The 20,419-nt window shown below is 39.6% G+C and overlaps 1 protein-coding gene across 2 annotated transcripts in view; it reads right to left on the reverse strand.

The window, feature by feature from the left end:
• The window catches only part of MORC1 (MORC family CW-type zinc finger 1), a 67,997-nt gene that overhangs the window by 27,593 nt on the left and 19,985 nt on the right, over nucleotides 1-20,419 (reverse strand). For both annotated transcript variants that reach the window (XM_070750111.1, XM_070750110.1), the window contains exons 8-15: nucleotides 19,200-19,305; nucleotides 17,997-18,122; nucleotides 12,476-12,555; nucleotides 11,772-11,836; nucleotides 6,196-6,268; nucleotides 5,209-5,353; nucleotides 4,790-4,944; nucleotides 2,882-3,007 (exon numbers count right to left, since the gene is read on the reverse strand). In XM_070750111.1, coding sequence (XP_070606212.1) covers nucleotides 2,882-3,007; nucleotides 4,790-4,944; nucleotides 5,209-5,353; nucleotides 6,196-6,268; nucleotides 11,772-11,836; nucleotides 12,476-12,555; nucleotides 17,997-18,122; nucleotides 19,200-19,305 — 876 coding nt within the window. The remainder of the gene's footprint in view (nucleotides 1-2,881; nucleotides 3,008-4,789; nucleotides 4,945-5,208; nucleotides 5,354-6,195; nucleotides 6,269-11,771; nucleotides 11,837-12,475; nucleotides 12,556-17,996; nucleotides 18,123-19,199; nucleotides 19,306-20,419) is intronic.

Consider the following 20,419-nt stretch of genomic DNA (forward strand, 5'->3'; position numbering starts at 1 on the left):
AAAGACCAAAAAAAGTTAGGACAACCAGAATAAAAACAGCATTTAATTTAAATTTAGATTTTATTAAGAGAAGATTAGAGATAGTGTCAGGGTTCTGACGGATGCACTAATTAAATCATAGACTAAAAGTAGATTAAAAGTAGATTAACTAAATGCATTTAATATAATTAATTACTGCCTCACTTAGTAGTGCTTGCTTATAGACCACAACTGGAATTGGCAATATTTTCCTAGATCTGTAGAATGAGCCCAAAAATCAAACTGGTAACCTTGAAGAGAGATTCTATACAGTGATCTCTCGGTTAGCGCGGGGGTTACGTTCCAAGACCTCCCGCGCTAACCGATTTCCGCGTTATACTGGATGCGGAAGTAAAAACCACCATCTGCGCATGTGCGCCATTTTTTTCATGGCCGCACATGCGCAGATGGTGGAGTTTGCGTGTGGGCGGCGGGGAAGACCAAGGGAAGATTCCTTCAGCCGCCCAACAGCTGATCTGCTCCGCAGCGCGGAAGCAGCGAGGAGCCGAAGATGGGGTAAAGGCAAAGGGGAAACCCCATCTTCGGCTCCTCGCTGCTGCCGCGCTGCGGAGCGGATCAGGTGTTGGGCGGCTGAAGGAATCTTCCCTTGGTCTTCCCCGCCGCCCAGGCAAAGGGGAAACTCCAAGATCGCTTGCCGCTTTGCAGCTTGGAGCCTTGCTTCGCCTCCTTCGCTGCAATAGGAAAGCGGCAAGCGATCTTGAGAAAGAGAGAGAAAGGAGGGCGACTTGCCAGTCCACGCCCCCCTGGATGAACAGCCTCGCATGGCCCCAGCGCCGGGCTCCGCTGTTGCCTCCGCCCCCATTCGGCTCTGCAGCTGAGAGGCCTTCCCGGCAGAGCCCTCCCCAACAGCTCCCGCCGCCAGCGCAAAAAAGAAAAGAAAAAAAAATCCCAAAAGAGGCAGGCACAAAGCGGGGGCACAAGGGGAGCTGCCCGGCAGAGGTTGCTTTTTTTCTTCTCGTGGGCAAGTGGAGGGGGGGAGAGAGAAGGGAGGAAGAGAGTGTGAGAGAGGAAGAAAGAGAGAGAGAAATGATAGAAAAAAGGGGAGAAAAAAGAGAAATGAGAAAATGATTGAAGCATAGTGACAGGAAAGAAAGAGAAAGAGACAGAGAAGTGACTCTTGGTGATGACGTATGACGTCATCGGGTGGGAAAAACCGTGGTATAGCAAAAAAAACGCGGACTTATTTTTTAATTAATATTTTTTGAAAAACCGCGTTGCAGCGTTTCGCGCTAATCGAGAACGCGTAAATCGAGGGACCACTGTATAATAGTGATGGTGAGTGGCACGTGGAGTCATATCTAGCTCAGTTCCAACATGCATGTGTGTGCTGGCCAGCTGATTTGTGGCTCGCACAGTCTCTTGAAGGGTGTTTTTGGCTTCCAGAGACCCTCCAGGGGGATCGGGGAGGGTGTTTTTACCTTTCCAATGCTCTAGGGAATCCTTTGGAGCCTGGGAAGGGCGAAACATGAGCCTACTGGGCCCACCAGAAGTTGGGAAACAGGCCATTTCTGGCCTCCAGAGGGCCTTTTGGGGGCGAGGGCAGGTGTCTTCGCCCTCCCCAGGCATTGAATTATGGGTGTGGGCTCTCACACATGTGCGATAGCATGCACACACGCTCTTTTGGCACCCAAGGAAAAAAAGGTTCGCCATCACTGCTATATAACATGTGTTATTCTAGAGACATATGTAACTACTTATGCAACTGCCTTTGGCATCATCTTGTTTCCAGAAATTCTTCAAAACAGCCCACACAGAGAATATTAGAGTAGTCTAAATGGGAGATGACTAGGTAGTTTTGAGCAGAGCCATCCAATATAGGAATAGATGCAACTGGTGCACAATGTGAAATTGTGCAAAGCCTGTTGTAAGCCTGACTACCATTTGCTCTTTGAAAAGGAGATGAGAGTCCAGGAGGACCCAGGTTGTGTAATGTCCATTTGGAGCTGCACAACCCCATCCATCATCAAGGATGGCATATTGCTAGAACTTGCGAGTCCCCAAATCAGTGTTGACAGGGTTTATCTGAAGCCCAGTGTTTCTTATCCAGACCCTCACAGCCTCCAGGCTCTGGGATGGTGCCTATAGCATAGTTTATTTTGTCAATGGAACAAAAATGTAATTGGATATCATCAGCAAACTGATGATACCTTATCCAATGGTGATGGATTAGTTCAATGGCCTATTGTAAAAGACAAATAGGTCCAGAATAATATAGACACATAAGTGCCAAAATAAAAATCAGAAGTTGGGCAGAAAAACATAAATCTCATGAATTACTTCACATAGGAAAATGGATATTAAAGAAATCTTAAAGTGCAATTTGAAAAAAATAGAAGGCTGAACAAGATCCTGTCAAAATAGATCTAACATTTTTTTTAAAAAAAATTCAGTTTGTTTGTATATCTCTCTTCTATCTCAACATCCCCAGGAATGTTGAGATAGAAGAGATTAAAAGAAAAAAAATATAAAGTTTTTTTTTATCTGAACAGTTCTCAACAGATAGTATACTTGCCTATAATCCTTTTTATTCTACTGTGAGGCCAACAAAGACATTTGTTATATGCGCTAACTTTACAATAAAACATGAAGGAAAACTTTTACATCTGCTGACTGATAGTTTGCTTTTAAAGGCAGCAAAAAATGAAACAAAGGAAGTGTTTACAAGAGGACCTTTTCAATGAAGAAGTGAAAAACACAGCTGTATGCACACCTGTGAAGAGGATAGAGCTCAAACTCTCTTCTTTGAAGTAAAAGGGAAAAAGAGGCTTTTTAGAAACATTCACTGAATTCTATCTTTACTTCTTTTTTTCTCTTTTCAAACTGCCTAGCTATAGAAACTCACCACATTGCACAATGTAAGGAATTTCTGCCGCTCGTCTTCTTTTATATTGAACTATCTGAGAAGGTCTTTCATACCATTTATCACTTAGGTATCCAAACTCATTCCAGAAGTTTTCTCCTTTTTGACCTTGGAAAATAAATAGTTTCAATATTACATTATATGTTGCAGTGAAAGAACAATCATAAACTCTATCAGATCAATTTGGGTTGGAACACTATGAAGATTGCTGGGTTATAGTCCGGAACAAGGACAAGAACAGGTCAAAAAGCAGTGTAATGTAATGGCAACTTGGTCACTTAAATAGAGTTCAACTTCATAATTTTTGTTTTTTCTTGATGACAGTCTTATTTAGACTGAAAAAAAATCTTGAAATTGTTTGGTTTAACAATGTTAAAGGGAATCAATGACTTAATTTTCAAGCAAAATTATGCTGCTATTTCCCACTTGCTCTCATTAATTCTAAACTCTCTTACAGATTACAAAATAACCACAATCCATCTGCATTTTATTTATAAATTTCATAGGCATACCAGTTATCCTCTAGACGAGTGATGGTGAACCTTTTTTTCCTCTGGTGCTGAAAGAGTGTGGGTACACACTCACACATGCGCGAGTGTCCACACCCATAATTCAATGCCTGGGGAGAGTGAATATAGTCTCCCTCACCCTCCTGAGGTCCTCTGGAGTCCAGAAATGGCCCGTTTCCCAACTTCTGGTGAGCCCAGTAGGCTCGTGTCTCACCCTCCCCAGACGCCAAAGGCTTCCCTGGAGCCGTGGGAGGGTAAAAACGCCCTCCCCCATTTCCCCGGAGGCTCTCTGGAAGCCAAAAATGCCCTCCCAGAGACTCTGTGTGAGCCAAAAATCACTTGGCTGGCACATACATGCACGTTGTAGCTGAGCTAGGGCAATGGCTCATGTGCCAGCGGATATGGCTCTGCGTGCCACCTGTGGCAACCGTGCCATAGGTTCACCATCACTGCTCTAGACGCTTAAGATGAAATAAGTAAAGGTCTTCTAGAATTGCCTCTTCACAACAATAACAATCCTGTTACTACAGTGAGCTCTTGTTAAGTAAAAACCTGGGTCTATCCAGCTGAATTTCAATACAAGCCATTAAACATGGTGGAGAAGAATATTGTGCCTTCAAATCAGTTTTGATACCTGGTGATGGCCAAGATAAGACAGCATTTCTTAGCAGCATTTTTGGAAGTGGTTTTCCACTGCCTTTTTCCTTGGGCACTCCATGAGAGAAAATGACTAGTTAAGGTCAGCTAGGTGGCTTTATGCCTAAATTTATAGAAGCTTCGTGCCTTTGTGCTCACATCAAATTTTTGCTCTATTCCTGTCTCTCTCTCTCTATTTCTTTCTCAAAACTTTCTCCCACAACATATTTCATCCTACATGGAGCCAAAATAAGTGATCTTTTGGAAGAAACAACATTATTCTATCCCTGGCCATTTCCCATAACTGATTAATAAAAATTCTGAATAATACTAACAAAATAAATATTCCATGTAATAATTTTTTATAATACATTACTGGTATACTGCATATCTACATTCAAAGAGACATTTTATATTCACATTGCTTGAATATTACGGACATATCGTTTCTGAATTCCCCCCTCCATTTTTCCACACAGAGAAGGCAAAATAAGAACTGATTTCTCTTTTCTGCCTTATTTATTTCCCCCATCCAATGAGGGCTTCCCTCTTAATTTGTCTTCAAGTGAATTAGGAGTAAAAGCATCATTTGATAAATGTGGAAAAGAAGTGGGAAGATGGCATCAGAGCTGGTGTGTATGACTGTATCATTTAGGCTGTCAGGTGTCTCATTGAGGCAGAATGTCTTAACAGAAATAACATGAACCTATGGTGGTGCAAATCACCTTCAACCATGACTACTTACTCATCCCCATGTCCTTCCAGTATTGAATAACATAATTTTCCATTGATTTCAGCAAGTGCATGTATTCCTTAATGTTAGCAAAAGCCTGCTTGTTGTGTGTGGGTTCCATAATGTCTAACGATACATCTATAATTCCCACAATTCCAGCACCGAAACTGTGGAGATTAAAATGGGTGTTAAAAATGAAACAATGGATCATGACTTTAGTCCTAAATGCTTTTATTTGTAACAATTTTCAGAAATTCTGTGTTCATTTTTAATAAAAAAATTAATACTTTATAATTTTTATTTATAATCAGAACTTTATATATAACCAATCCAATGAAATCAAATAAATGTATTTATTTATTTGATTTATTTAAAAAGTATTTTTTTAGCAATCCATAAGTTATTCTTACATGTTAAAGAAGAAAACTTACAATGGTCCTACGGTTTTCTGTGATTTCAGTTTCTCGAACATTCTGATCAGTCGATTATTGCTATAGACAAGCATTCCATCTTGACTTCTGTTTTGAATGTTTATTCCAAATATTATAAATAGCTTTTTTGGTCTTCTCAGATTTCTAATGAGAAACAAAATAAAGGGAGGTGGAAAATTCTCTCTTTCTCTAATACACACCCATGCATTTGCACCCTCCCCATCTATATGTGTATGCACACATACATACAATATATATATAGTGAAATATTAATGGCATAGAATGTAACTTGGGCCAAGAGTCTCTTGCTATCTTCATCAGGAGTGGAATTAAGATCTGAAGCCATAGCTTTTCGGATTAACTAATTCTCTACCATTTGGAAAAAGTGCTAGAATATGGTACAATGTGTTAACTGTAGGAATTATGAGAGAAACTCTGAGCACTAGGTAATGACATTTAAGAAATTGAGGATTCTAGTCCTGCTTTAGGCATGAAAGCTGGTTGCTCAAAAAAAGTCACTGCTCCACTAATCTCATAGAGTTGTTGTTGTAGTAGGAAAAATAGGAGGAAAGAGTATTACATAGGTTCAACGCCTCAAGTTATTTATAAAAATAATAAAGGCTTAATTAAAAATAATCTGAAAAAAATGCTGAGCAGCCAAAAAATATGTCATCAGTTATGAAGTTTAGCAGGACCCATATTGAGATGGTGTTGAACATGTAATGATTGTATTTCCATCAAACAATTGTGTAAACTAAAAGATTCCAAACAGGTGTGAATTGCAAAAACTGAAATAAAGAAATTGAGGTTATTTCTGACACTTAATTTGAATAATTATTGGTCTCAGATGTACAACAAAGCTATGATAACTAGTTTGGCTCTAGAACTAATTTTTATAACTATTTGTGATATAAGGTAATCTATTTTTATTTTCTTCAGTTGCAATACCTTTTTGAAAAAGTAAATTGTTATGTCTTTAACTTGCCTTTTTTTTCTCTTCATTTTGTTCTCTTCCTCTCTTTTCTTCCTCCAGAGCTTTTTGTAATGCAACTTGCAAATTCTTTTCCGCCACAATATCAGAAAGGAAAAATAAGTTATTCCATTATTTATGACTGACATGTGGTTATTTTGAAAAACATTTGTGACTAAGAAGGGATAAGTAAACTATAGCCGTCAGTTGTACATCAGTGATATAGTTCCTGCCTTTTTGTGGTTGGGGTATACAGTATATTAAAACTAAAATCCAAAACACAAAGTAGACATATCTAGTCCCCAAATTCTACTAGAAAACCATTGTTGCCCCTTTAGTTTCTTCGCTTGAAAAAGGTTATCTGCTCAAGGCTAAATTAAAGGATACATAGGTAGTATTTCATTCTACATTCGGTTGTAAATTAAGGAACAAATTGGAGGACAATGTTAAATTTCATTCTTAGATGTTGCCTTGAATTTGTAGGAATGCAACCTCATAAATTAAATTAGAATCTCCTTCTATTTTGGAGGAAGCATGCGCAATATATAACAGTCAATGAAGAAATTAGCAATTTTTTAGGACTAAGAATTCTCATGCACTCCATCCCTTTTGAGGATACAAGACTGATTGATGGAGGTTTTGTGGCTGAGGATGCATAGGATTGTAAACAAACAAACAAACAAACAAACAAACAAACAAACCCAAAGCCAATTGCTAGAGAGACAGAGACCATGAAAGCTGTTTTGTTTTGTTTGTCATGTGTAGAGAAATTTCTACACAGAATTAAGAAAAAAATCCAGATACAGCAATGTATCCAAAGTTTCGTCCTCTCATCTAGCTCTCAAAGGATCCCCCCTCCTTTATTTCTCTTCTAAAGCTACTGTACTTGGTATAATCACCTACTCTCTTATTTACCTACCATTTTTCTGTCTCTCCTTTTCCCCCATTCTCCTCCAGCTTTTGACAATGGGTAGTCCTCGACTTACAACCACAAATGAGCCCAGAATTTTGTTCATAAAACATTGTGATTGTAATACCCTGTTTCCCCGATAGTAAGACACCCCCGATTGTAAGACGTATCGGGGGTTTCAGGGGGGTCGGCTAATATAAGCCGTACCCCGAAAGTAAGACATATGTCTTACTTTCAGGGAAACACGGGGGTATTGCCGCCTCCCTCTCATCTAGCTGCGCGCTGCCTCCTGCCCATGTCCGCACCGTCCCCCTCTCCATACGTCGCTGCGTCTGCCACCTCCCTCTGATCTTAATGAGCGCCGCCTCCTGCCCACTTCCGCGCCGCCCCCTCCCTTAGGTCACTGCATCTGCCGCCTCCGTCTGATCCAAATGAGCGCCGCCTCCTGCCCACTTCCGCGCCGCCCCCCCTCCATACGTCACCGCGTCTGCCGCCTCCGTCTGATCCAAATGAGCGCCGCCTCCTGCCCACTTCTGCGCCGCCCCCCCTCCATACGTCACCACGTCTAAATGTTAATTTTATGGTTAAAACAAAAAATTTGACAATTTTTTTCCAATATAAAACATACCCCAAAAGTAAGACATAGTGGGGCTTTTGGGGATAAAAAGAAAGTAAGACACTGTCTTACTTTCGGGGAAACACGGTATGACTGGACTTGATTTTATGACAGTTTTATGATAGTTGTTAAGTGAGTGACCATGAGACTGAAGTTAATATGGTGCTCGTAAATCAGAATCCCTTTTCAAATCTCAACAGCTTGTTGCTGGACATACTTCCCTCCAGGTCTTCTTCCTCCACCATTTTCGGCTGAGGCTTTCTGGAGTGCTCCAGCATCTCTCTGCTCCCTTCTAACTTGGTTTTGGGGTAAAGTGGATTTCTCTGTCTGGTTATTCATTGATCTTCTCCCCGGGAAGCCTTCAGCTAAAATGTTTTCCCTCTTGGATCAGGAAACAGCAACTGCCCACTCAGTGACCCAGCATAATCACACAATGTCTCTCCAGCCACCAATTTCCTTCATAGTTACTTCAAAGCATTTAACTGCCTTCATGCTTCAGAGTGGCACAGGTTCAAATGTAGCAATATCTATTTCCTTATTTCCACTCTCTCTGGCTCATACCAATCTCATTCCCCCCAGTAATAGAGGAGGAAAAATAGCCCTCACTTTTCAATTCCAAAGCCTATATATAATGCTTAGCTTTCTTGCTGAATGCTGCCTGCATCTACTCTACAAATATCCTGGCTAGCACATCTGTCATCCTAGGCCATACCTGAGCTTGTTTTTCACAACTATTTCCTCTATTAGAATTTGCCTATACAGTGATCCCTCGATTTTCACGATCTCTATCTTCGCGAAACGCTATATCGCGATTTTTCCCACCCGATGACGTCACTCTCTTCCTTTCTCATCTTTCTTTCTCTCTCTCTTTCTTTATCTTGCTTCTTCTTCTCTCACACTCTCTTCCTCCCTCTCTCATCTCTTTGTTTCCTTCTCTCTCTTTCTCTATCTCTCCCCCTCTTGCTCTCGAGCGGCGGGCGAGCGGCGGGCGGGCAGCAGCGAGGAGCCGAAGATCGGGGTTTCCCCTTTGCGTGGGCGGCGGGGAAGACCCAGGGAAGGTTTCTTCGGCCGCCCAGCAGCTGATCTGCTCGGCAGCGCCGCAGCAGCGAGGAGCCGAAGATCGGGGTTTCCCCTTTGCGTGGGCGGTGGGGAAACCCCGATCTTCAGCTCCTCGCTGCTGCGGCGCTGCCGAGCAGATCAGCTGCTGGGCGGCCGAAGAAACCTTCCCTGGGTCTTCCCCGCCGCCCACGCAAAGGGGAAACCCCGATCTTCGGCTCCTCGCTGCTGCGGCGCTGCCGAGCAGATCAGCTGCTGGGCGGCCGAAGAAACCTTCCCTGGGTCTTCCCCGCCGCCCACGCAAACTCCACCATCTGCGCATGCGTGGCCATGGAAAAAGGGCACGCATGCGCAGATGGTGTTTTTACTTCCGCACCACTATATCGTGAAAAATCGAGTATCGCGAGGGGTCTTGGAACGTAACCCTCGCGATACTTGAGGGATCACTGTACTACCTCTGGCTAGGAGAGGTTGTTGCCAGTACCCAGGGTGAAATCTAGTAGTTTCCGGCAAACCGGTAGTGGAAATTTTGAGTAGTTTGAAGAACTGGCAGCGAAAATTTTGAGTAGTTCGGAGAACCGGAAAATACCACCTCTGTCTGGCCCAGAGTGGGGTGGGAATGTAGATTTTGCAATATCCTTTCCCTAGGAGTGGGGAGGGAATGGGGATTTTGCAGTATCTTTTCTCTGGAGTGGGATGGCAATAGAGATTTTGCAGTATTCTTCCCTTGCCACGCCCACCAAGCCACACCCACAGAACCCGTAGTAAAATTTTGGGATTTTTACCATTGCCATACTTATCCCTAAAAAGACTAGAAGATAGGGAATTTTGAAAATTACAGAAGCAGCCTCCTCACAAGGAACAGCTTATCATTCCACAACTGTCCTTTCATCTTTTTTTTATTGTCCACAGTGCTGTGGAATACTGAATTTGGAAGATCATAAAAAACTTCTGAAAATGTTAGGATGCAATGTTTTAAAGCAATATAAGTAATATTTTAAGGCTTAGAGTAGGTTACATACATATAATTACTAGGAATACATAAATACAAAATCAACCCATGCTGCACATGGATGTAAGCACTAATAATCTAGATAAAGAATCCCTTTATCCTTTTAATTGAAGATTTAAATAAGGATTTGGCATGCCCTCATGTAAAGCTGTCAAAGACCAATGGAACTTCCACTACATTAAAATAATATTTCTAGTAGACTGACCAGCAGAAAGGTTCATAAGACATTTTAGTTGTTAATTAACACAAGTATTTTACTATCTTGACTTGGGGTATGTAAGACTATTTACATGTAGCACCCAGAACATGATGGGACACTACATATATTTAGCAGGAAGCTTTGAATTATTAGTACAAGTCATAATTCCTTAAGCATAAAAATTCAACACCGTAGGCATTAATTACAAAATTATTCCCAAAGAATATTAAATAATGATTTAGAGAGGTATAATTAGGCTTCAATTACCATGATGAAATCCAAAATGAAAACTGCTTTCTTAACATTGTTTAAAAATAAATGAACCTAAAGCTAAGATAGCTTAGCAAAAACTTGGCAATAGTAAACAGGCAATTAACAAGATGTGAAAAATTTTCTTACTGTTTAAAGGTCATGCCAGGCAAACTTTCAATAAACTGGAATTAGCAATGTTAATAGCTGTTATTTTTCAGCAACTAACCTATCTATCTTAACAAACCCAGGAAGCAAGGTTTAATGTAGTTTATATGTTGATGTTTTGCAGTGTTTTAAAGTTTTTGCCATATTTCTCTTAGAATTTGTGTTACCTAATGTTTTTAATGCAAACAGAAATTGGGTTAGAAATTGTAGGACATACAGTATATTAAAAACTAATCTAATCCCTGCCATATTTTAAAAGGTAGCTGCAACAATACTGATCAAGAGTTTTCAACCCCTTTAATTAGATACATATAGTTTTAAAAATAATGCTGTTCCCTCACCACCCCCACCACCCCCACTTTCTTTTCAAACTACTGGCTTCACAGATTGTGTAAGAAGCATAATGGAGAAAGCAATTGTGTATTGTATGTAGAGAAATCTGCTTCAGTGATACACATATAATTCCTCCAAAGTTGGATTACTGCAACATGGTCTTTGTGTGTAGCCCTTGCACCTGACCTAAAAATAGCAGACCACATGGTGAATAAACTGCTCAGAGATGTCACATCTCACATGTAGAGTACTACTATACTGAATTGATTATTTCCCAAGCAAACAAAGACTTTACTTTAGTGTAAACTTCCTAACCTGATTTATTTTCTTGGACCCATATAGTCTACTCCATGCCTCAAGTCTTCAAAAGAATAACTTTTGTATACTTCAACTTCATGCACCTAATGTTGATAGTAAATCCTCTTTTATATTTCAGAGTACAAACTTCTGTAGTAAATATAAAATTTCCTTATCACCACTTTATTTTATCTAGGCCTGCTTGAGTTTATAAAAGATTAGAGGTTTATGCATCATTTTTTTCTTTATTTATGTGATTAGATGCCCAAAACCATTTGGGAATTAGCAGCATATGTGTAAATAAAAGGTAAATATAAAATAAAATATATATAGAATCACTTAATTATACCCTTTGACTGAAACTCAATTAAATTCTTAAATTCACACTTCTATGAAGTTTACAGCACAGTTTTTCAAATAAAAATTGTATACATTATATATAGCATACGTGTATCCAAAGACATATCGGAATCTTGCTTGCAAAAAGTATAGGTTCCGCAAAATAGTATAAATGTTCATTTAAAGAAGCCGTATGTACAAGTATACGGAAAACCAAAAGTATTTTTTGGCATAGAAAATTGGAATATTAAGCCAATGTAATACCGAGAAGTGTTCATCTCACTCCTCCAATTCCATATTTATCACTCCAATTCATTTCAGTGAGCATTATGCTGGGGATACCAAAAAGGATACTGATCTCTGAAAAGAAAACTTCAGATAAATATAATATAAACGTTATTCTTGGTTCCATACCTCACTATCTTCAAACAAGGAAAGCTGTTTTAGTTTGCCTTTTACTTCTGCCACAGCATTTTCGGCTACAAGCATAAGCAAAAGAATTTGTTAAACTATTTGGGAGAAATGTTTCTTTAGTCTATGTGACATACAAAGCAAAACTATTAAAGTTGACTCTAGCTGGCATCTGATTTACCATCCTTTATTGAACAGGGGTAGCACAAAAGATCTCCCTGCATTGGGATTGATCTCTGAACATGCCTGGATTTAATTCAAAGTTAGTTTTGTAGGGGTGAGAAGCCGAGGTAAAACAGATGAAACTTTTCAATTTTGCATATTTTGTGACATTTACTTTTCACATGCAATTCTTCCTTATTTCCAACTTATATTTTAAAAGTAACATTTTTGTATTTTATTATTGCAGAGGTATGAGCTACTGATTTTCAAAACGATGCAGTTGATTTCTCTTTAGCCCATATTATTTTTTCCTGAGGGTAAAAATTAGGTAAATTTCAAATAACCAAGGGATTAAAGACGTTCCTAAGTTTTTAAAAGCTTAAGGCTTATCTCAGTAGCTGCAAAGGTTTTCCTCACAATGGGAAAATGTCTGTCAACTATTTTTCTTTATTGCCACAGAAAAAATAATGCTGTAAAAGAAAACCCAACTTAAACATTCAAAAAAATCTGAGTGTGTATGTGTATGGATATTGGATACTGCATACCAGCCTTCAGTTCCATTTGTGCCTTCTGTAATTCACGAGTGGCAATTTGTTTGAATGAAGATGATATATATGGATACATCCTATTAAAACATAAAACATGAATTTCACAGAATTAGTATCCATACAAGGGCCGGTCTGGTGTAATGGTTAAGGCACTTGGCTAGAAACCCACAAACACAAAAGCATGTAACTTATTTACAACAATTATGTAAATTAAGCATTGATTATTTGCATTATACGGGTATTCATGGCTTCCTATGCATTTGGAGAATCATGTCTTGTTTATTCCTTTTCCCATACATTCTACTTATTGCATGGGATATATGAACAATAGCAATAGCGCTTTGACTTACAAACTGCCTTATAGTGCTTTACAGCAGTCTCTGGGCAGTTTACAATTTATTTATTTATTTATTTTGTCCAATACAAAATGAGGGTTTTAGTGGGTATATATTTATATACACATAGTAAAATACATGATGAAGGTTATAGAGGAGATACTCGTAGTAAAATATATCTAAGAAAGAATAGAAAAGAAGGTATAGTAATAGAACATATCAATGAAAGAATAGAAGAAGAGATATAGGAATAGAAGAAAGGTATAGGAGATATAGGAGAACAATAGGACAGGGGACGGAAGGCACTCTAGTGCACTTGTACTCGCCCCTTACTGACCTCTAAGGAATCTGGATAGGTCAACCGTAGATAATCTAAGGGTAAAGTGTTGGGGGTTTGGGGATGACACTATGGAGTCCAGTAATGAGTTCCACGCTTCGACAACTCGGTTACTGAAGTCATATTTTTTACAGTCAAGTTTGGAGCGGTTAATATTAAGTTTAAATCTGTTGTGTGCTCTTGTGTTGTTGTGGTTGTCAGCATATTGTCAGCATATTGCTTCCAACAACGTGGGTCCTCATTTTACCAACTTCAGAAGGATGGAAGACTCAGTCAATCTGAGCCACATCAGGATTGAAAACCAGGTTATGGGCAGACTTTGCCTGCAATACTTCACTCCAACTACTGTGCCATCAGGGCTCCAAATATATAATATAAAATTCCCTTTATGCATCTGTGGAACTCTGTCCACAGATATGTCATTTACACTACATAATTTGTGAGTGGAAAATGAAGACAAGTTTCTTAGGAATTTCTAGAGGCCTTCAAAAGCCAGCCTCTATAACTGAAGCAGGATTTGAAACTAACAAATATTGTGACGTGGGTTTCACTTTTCTCTTTCTCTAAAATGATTATATCAGCAAAACATAGAAGTCAGCCTGGCCAGGTACCATGGAATTAGTTAAAATATTTAATTTGTGGTTCTCACACAAGATTCAATGATTATTTTTCAAACAGGCAAATCTGAGAGATCAATGGATAGTTTATCCTCTTTCCTCGAAGTTCATAATACCAATAAATCATGATCTCCAATATATGTGTATGATTATGTTTCATTGAGTCAGATCATACACAAGCCTTTTGTAGTTCTGGATATAAAATCACTCTGAGACCATAATCTCCATAATGTATGGAAATATTATAATTTCAGTGATTATCACTACCGTTATCACCTATCTAAGGAAACGTTAAACACAAAATGAGACTGACAGCTAACAATAAATACATTTATACTATTACTTATTGTCACCATGAACGTACAAAAGTGCTTTTACAGTGCTATAGGCCAATTGTGTCTGGATTTGGAAGCTAAGAAATGAGAGTCTAGAGTCCTTCAGGATTGGGCGGCATAGAAGTTGAACAAACAAACAAACAAACAAACAAATCAGTATTATTGTCAAAAAATATTTTATGGAAATTATCAAGTAATCTGATAATAGGTGAAGTTCCAACTGATGTAGTTCTGGATGCACCAAAATTTTACCAGATTACATGGCTGATACCTAGGTTGCATTGTGTACCCCAGGCTGCCTAGTGATATTTATTTATTTATTTATTTATTTATTTATTTATTTATCCATCCATCCATCCATCCATCCATCCATCCATCCATCCATCCATCCATCCATCCATCCGATTTTTATGCTGCCCTTCTCCTTTAGACTTAGGGTGGCTTACAACATGTTAGCAATAGCACTTTTTTACAGAGCCAGCATATTGCCCCCACAATCCGCATCCTCATTTTACCCACATCAGAAGGATGGAAGGCTGAGTCAACCTTGAACCAGTGATGAGATCTGAACTGCTGACCTACAGATCTACAGTCAGCTTCAGTGGCTACACCACCCCGGCTCATAATATGATTCAAAATACTGATTATATGGCATATACTTCTCCTTTCACTTTATAGTTTTCAGTTCCAGGATATTAATTATTAAACTTCCAAATCCATGCTGTATTTGTAATGGTTAAATGAGAAAGATCTTGAGAGAGAAAGTGAAGAAATGCTGCCTAAGGAATAGACACAGTTCCGAGTATTTAATAGATAGATACAGAGACTCAGAAAGGAGAAACCCTAACTTCTGGTTCTTTGAAAATTAAATTGACTCCCTCTTCTTTGTGGCAGCCGGGATGGCGTAATGCAGGGGTAGGGAACGTTGGCTCTTCTATGACTTGTGGACTTCAACTCCCAGAATTCTCTGAACTAGAATGATTGGCTCAGGAATCCTGGGAGTTGAAGTCCACAATTCTCTGAACTAGAATGATTGGCTCAGGAATCCTGGGAGTTGAAGTCCACAAGTCATAGAAGAGCCAACGTTCCCTACCCCTGGCGTAATGGTTAAGAGCAGTGTTCCCTCTAATTTTTTTTGGGGGGGTGGGTGGGCGGAAAAGTATAGTGTCTGAGCAGCAGTCCCTTCGGGACTGGACGGCACAGAAATAATAAATAAATAAATTAAAAAACAAACAAACAAACAAAAAACAAACAAACAAACAAATAAAAAACCCACCCTGTTTTGCCTCAGAGAATTTCAAAATAAAATACTGTACTGTGTGTCTATAACAGTGAGCTCATAATAGGGCAACTCTATCAATATCAAAATGCCACTTAAATAGTTGAGCTAGTTTCAAACTAGATTTTGATTTTCTTTCTCTCTTCCTTACTCCCATTATTTTCTTTCTCTTTTCCTTCCTCTCTTTTTTCTATCTGTTTCTCTCTCTTCCTCTCTCTCTCCTTCCCTCTCACTCTTTCCCTCTCGGCTTCTGGGCAGGTTTGGAAAACTCTGAGTTGATGATGATTTTTAAGTGAGCGATTGCTCACTGCTCAGCTTAGAGGGAACTATGGTTAAGAGTGCAACATTGCAGGCTACTTCAGCTAACCGCTAGCTGTAGTTCAGCAGTTCAAATCTCATCACCGGCTCAAGGTTGACTCAGCCTTCCATCCCTCCGAAGTGGGTAAAATGAGGACCCAGATTGTTGAGGGAAATATCCTGATTCTGCAAATTGCTTAGAGAGGGCTGTAAAAGCACTATGAAATGGTATATAAGTCTAAATGCTATTGCTAAATAATGCAATATTGCTATCATGTCACCCCTCACCCTTATTTTTTCAAAACTGGCCAACACAATTCCTACAATGTCCTTCATGTTTTTGTCTCCAGGCCTTTAATCCTCTTAGTTTCTCTTCTTTGCACTTTTCCAAAATCTCAACATCTTTTTTTGTAACGTGGTGATCTAAAGCTTTCAAGCACATTGCTTCAAACATTTAAACTTCGTTCACATTTACCATGTATGGCAACTAATTTTATGCAAGAAATCCACTGTACTAAAAACAAGGATGTAATTTGGAACTTACAGCCTAGTCTATATATAAAGCGAACATAATTGCAAACAGCCGGTTGGGAGCATTTTTGAGCAAAATTTAAAAAAAGATTTTTTTTTAATTTCATTTTTCATTTGTTTATGATCAAGCATGTTCACATATAGTTTACTAATGAAATAGGTATTCAAAAAAACACTTAGTCACCGTTCCCCATAAGCTGCGCCCGTGAGCAGGTGCGCACCCCCAATACCCCCGCGCGCGCCCTTTTCCACGGGCGCACGCTCCCCATCCCCCTGCCAGCCCGCAGGGGGGGGGGAGGTGCGGCAGTAGGAGGAAAGGGAGCCGCGGCCGCCCCTGCCTCTCCATGGTGCCTCCGGCCAAATGCACCCCTGGCTTCTCGGCCCTGCCCCCCGCCCGCCCGATCCGCCCCCTCTCCTCCTCCGCCGCCTCCTGCCTTGGGACACGACTTCTCTCTCTTTCTCTCTCCCCCTCTTGCGGCGGTGGCGGCTGCGGCTTCTCCTTGGGATGAAATCGCTGCCAGCCAGGGGGCTGCGAGAGAGGGCTTTCTCCGCGGCCTTCGGGAATGCCCGCCCCGCCCCTCTCGCAGCCCCTTCGCTGGGAGCGCTTTCGTCCCGGACTTCCAGCAAGGGGGCTGCAGTAGAGGCAGGGCAGGCGTTCCTGAAGCGCTCGGAGAAAGCGCTCTCGCAGGCTCAGCCCCCTCGCTGTCGGTGCCTCCGTTCTGGAGCTCCGCCTCACAGCTGATCACTCTGCCGCCGCCCACGGCTACTGCCCAATGCCGCTGCTGAGAGAGAGAGAGAGAAAGGGGGGGAGGTAGCAAGAGAGAGAAGAGGAAGACAGCAATAGAGAGAGAGAAAGAAAACAAGAGAGAAAGAGGGAGAAAGATGAAAGTGGTAGAGAGAGAGGTAGCAAGAGAGAGAAGAGGAAGAAAGCAATAGAGAGAGAGAAAGAAAACAAGAGAGAAAGAGAGAGAGAGATGATAGGGGGGAGAGAGAGATAGCAAGAGAGAGAAGAGGAAGAAAGCAATAGAGATAGAAAGAGAGAGAGAAAGAGAGAGAGAGAGAGCAAGAGGGGGAGAGAGAAATGACTCTTGATTTAAAGCATATGGTAAAAAGCACCCAAATAATAACAGAGAAAAAAAAACCCAGCCGTTTGTGTGTGTGTGCGTGTGATTGAACTCTTGAAGTATTTCCAATAGCTCACCTCTAATTGGAAATGGTTTAAGAGTTCACACACACACACACCCACAAGGGGGGAGGAGACAGGGATGGAAAAAGAGAAGATAATAATAGTAATAGATTTTGGTTTTGTTTTATTATTAATTTCTTTTAATTAAAAAGAAGGGAATTTTTATTTATTTATTTATTTATTTATTTTTCTATGCTGCCCAGTCCCAAGGGGACTGCCACTCAGACACTATACTTTTCCGCCCACACCGAAAAAAATTTAGAGGGAACATTGCTTACAGTACGTAAAATCAATCTTTTTCTTAGTCTGGGACAAATAGACCTGGGAACAGTACAAGTGTATAGTCATTCCGCCCAGCAAAAACTAAACAACAACAACAAAAAACACTCATAGAAGGAACCCCTCAAATGAGGCAAAGTCATGTAATTTCAAGTTTCAGATATGCAGGGAAAAGTTTTTACAGGGTCTCAAATTTTGTTTGGGGTCAAATAGACCCGAACACAACACAAATATTAAATGTGTGCCTTTATAACAGTAAGCAAAGATTTATTTATTTATTTATTTATTTAGATTTGTATGCCGCCCCTCTCCGCTGACTCACCTGGGCCTGTAAAAACAGAAAAGCAAATGCTTGGTTTTGACTTTTTCAGCTTGAATGAAGATCCTCATTCGTGGATTGAGATACAATATAGCTGTATAACTTCTTAGTGATTTTTCTTCTGGATAGCTGGTGTAAAAAACATTTAAGGCCAAATAAATTTCAATTAGAGAATTGTACTAGATAGAGACAATAAATATTTATTTATTTATTTATTTATTTATTTATTTGATTTGATTTGTATGCCGCCCCTCTACGAAGTCTCGAGGCGACTAACAACAATAAAGAAAACAATGTAACAAATCTAATATTAAAAAATAATCTAAAAAACCCCAATTTAAGAGACCAATCATACAAACAAGTATACCATGTATAAATTCTATAAGCCTAGGGGGAAGGGAAAAAATTTCAATTCCCCCATGCCTGACGACAGAGGTGGGTTTTAAGGAGCTTGCGAAAGGCAAGGAGGGTGGGGGCAACTCTGATATCTGGGGGGAGCTGGTTCCAGAGGGTCGGGGCCGCCACAGAGAAGGCTCTTCTCCTGGGTCCCGCCAAATGACATTGTTTAGTTGATGGGACCCGGAGAAGGCCAACTCTGTGGGACCTAACCGGTCGCTGGGATTCGTGGAGCAGAAGGCGGTCCCGGAGATATTCTGGTCCGATGCCATGAAGGGCTTTATAGGTCATAACCAACACTTTGAATTGTGACCGGAAATTGATCGGCAACCAATGCAGACTGCAGAGTGTTGGTGTAACATGGGCATGCCTTGGGAAGCCCATGATTGCTCTCGCAGCTGCATTCTGCTCCATGGTTCAACGATATAGTGTATTACTAATGTGAAAGAAAACATACAAAGCTGTCAGAAAAAACTGCTATTCCTTCCCAAGAAAGGCATATAATTCTTTTTTTTTTTTAAAGAACATCCTGGAAGCAACTAAGAAGAAAAATATTCTTCATATGCTTGGCTAAACAGCAAGGTGCAACATGGCCAATAATCTGAGATTACATTTATTTTTACAAGATAATAAAGTGTTTAGTGAATATATTTATCAGTACTATGATGGGCAGCAACTTCTATGGAAAAATGAATTTAGGAATCTACCTTTCAAATAGATATGTATCACATATGTGATCTGTAGGTATCAGCTTTAATAACAAATTTATAAAAAATATTAAGTCATACTTTCTTTTTTATAATAACTTACTTCTCTGAGATCCTATCAGTCAATATATCCTTCTCATCTGTCACAATATCAAGTTCTGGCTCCCCATTCAATCCGAGTTTCAGATTATATATCACAATCAGAGTTCCTAGGTATGAATATATAAATAAAAGATTGTATTGTGTTTCCCCTCCCAAAAAACACTTACAATGTCAGTGAACATTCACTATAACAGATAACTATAATAGCTTATCTTTTTCAGAACGATCTATATATGGATATTTGGGCACTCTACATTAAGATCCCTCTCTTTGGGAGTAACTCAATTTTTAAAAATATACAATAAAGAACACTATTTTTGTTATCACCAGAAAAACACAACTCTGTTACTCCAGTAAAATGTGAAACAGAATGTTTTATATTGTTATGTAAACGGAGATTTATAAATATTTCTTGTAAAATTTGTTCAGCTAGATTTTATACTACTCACTTAAAAGCACATATATAAATTTATGAAGTAAACCACTTTGTGCACCTTTATAAGGAAAGTACAAAAAAAGAAATCATTACAAATATAAAACACATTATTCAGAAAATATACATTTTCTATTTTAGTTGTAGTAGAAGGGCACATTAATTTCTATTTAAAAGTAATTTTATTCAGAATTTTCTGTAAATGCGTAATCAAAACCTGGCCTTCCAAATCTATTATTTAATCTACATAATCTGCAAGATCATTTTTAGTTTTGCTTTAATTATTCTCTAGGTTGGAAGTTATCTTTACATTGGTATTCTGCCAGGCTCTCTGGTAGAAGCCTCCTGAAAATTCACGGGTACAAATTTCAGACACACACACGTTTGAAAGTTCAAAACAATGTCCTTTATCACAAAATTCAAAAGAAACAAAGCACCCTTTTTGTATTGCAAAGAGCACTCTTTCCCAAAACAACCTTGTAGGCTATACAAGTCCCTTAATCAGTCCTTAAGTACTTAGCTAGTAGCTGTGAAGAAACTTCATAGCCCTCCTTCTTCCCATGAAGTGAAACACACACACATTTTACTCTGCTTTGGTGTCAAAGGCGTGAAAAATCCACAAAGTTCAGAAACAGCGAGGCACGATCCTGAAGAACTGCAATCAGATAATCTTCCACAACGGTCAAACTAGCACGCTGCTATTTATAACAGCAGCTCTAATTACTGGAGCCCCACCCAAACACAGGTGGCCTCTCTTTTCTCCTGTAATATTTCCTCAATTGGTCTCT

This window comes from Erythrolamprus reginae, chromosome 4 (genome assembly GCF_031021105.1).
Source record: "Erythrolamprus reginae isolate rEryReg1 chromosome 4, rEryReg1.hap1, whole genome shotgun sequence".
In the NCBI taxonomy this organism is placed as follows: Eukaryota; Metazoa; Chordata; class Lepidosauria; order Squamata; family Dipsadidae; genus Erythrolamprus; species Erythrolamprus reginae.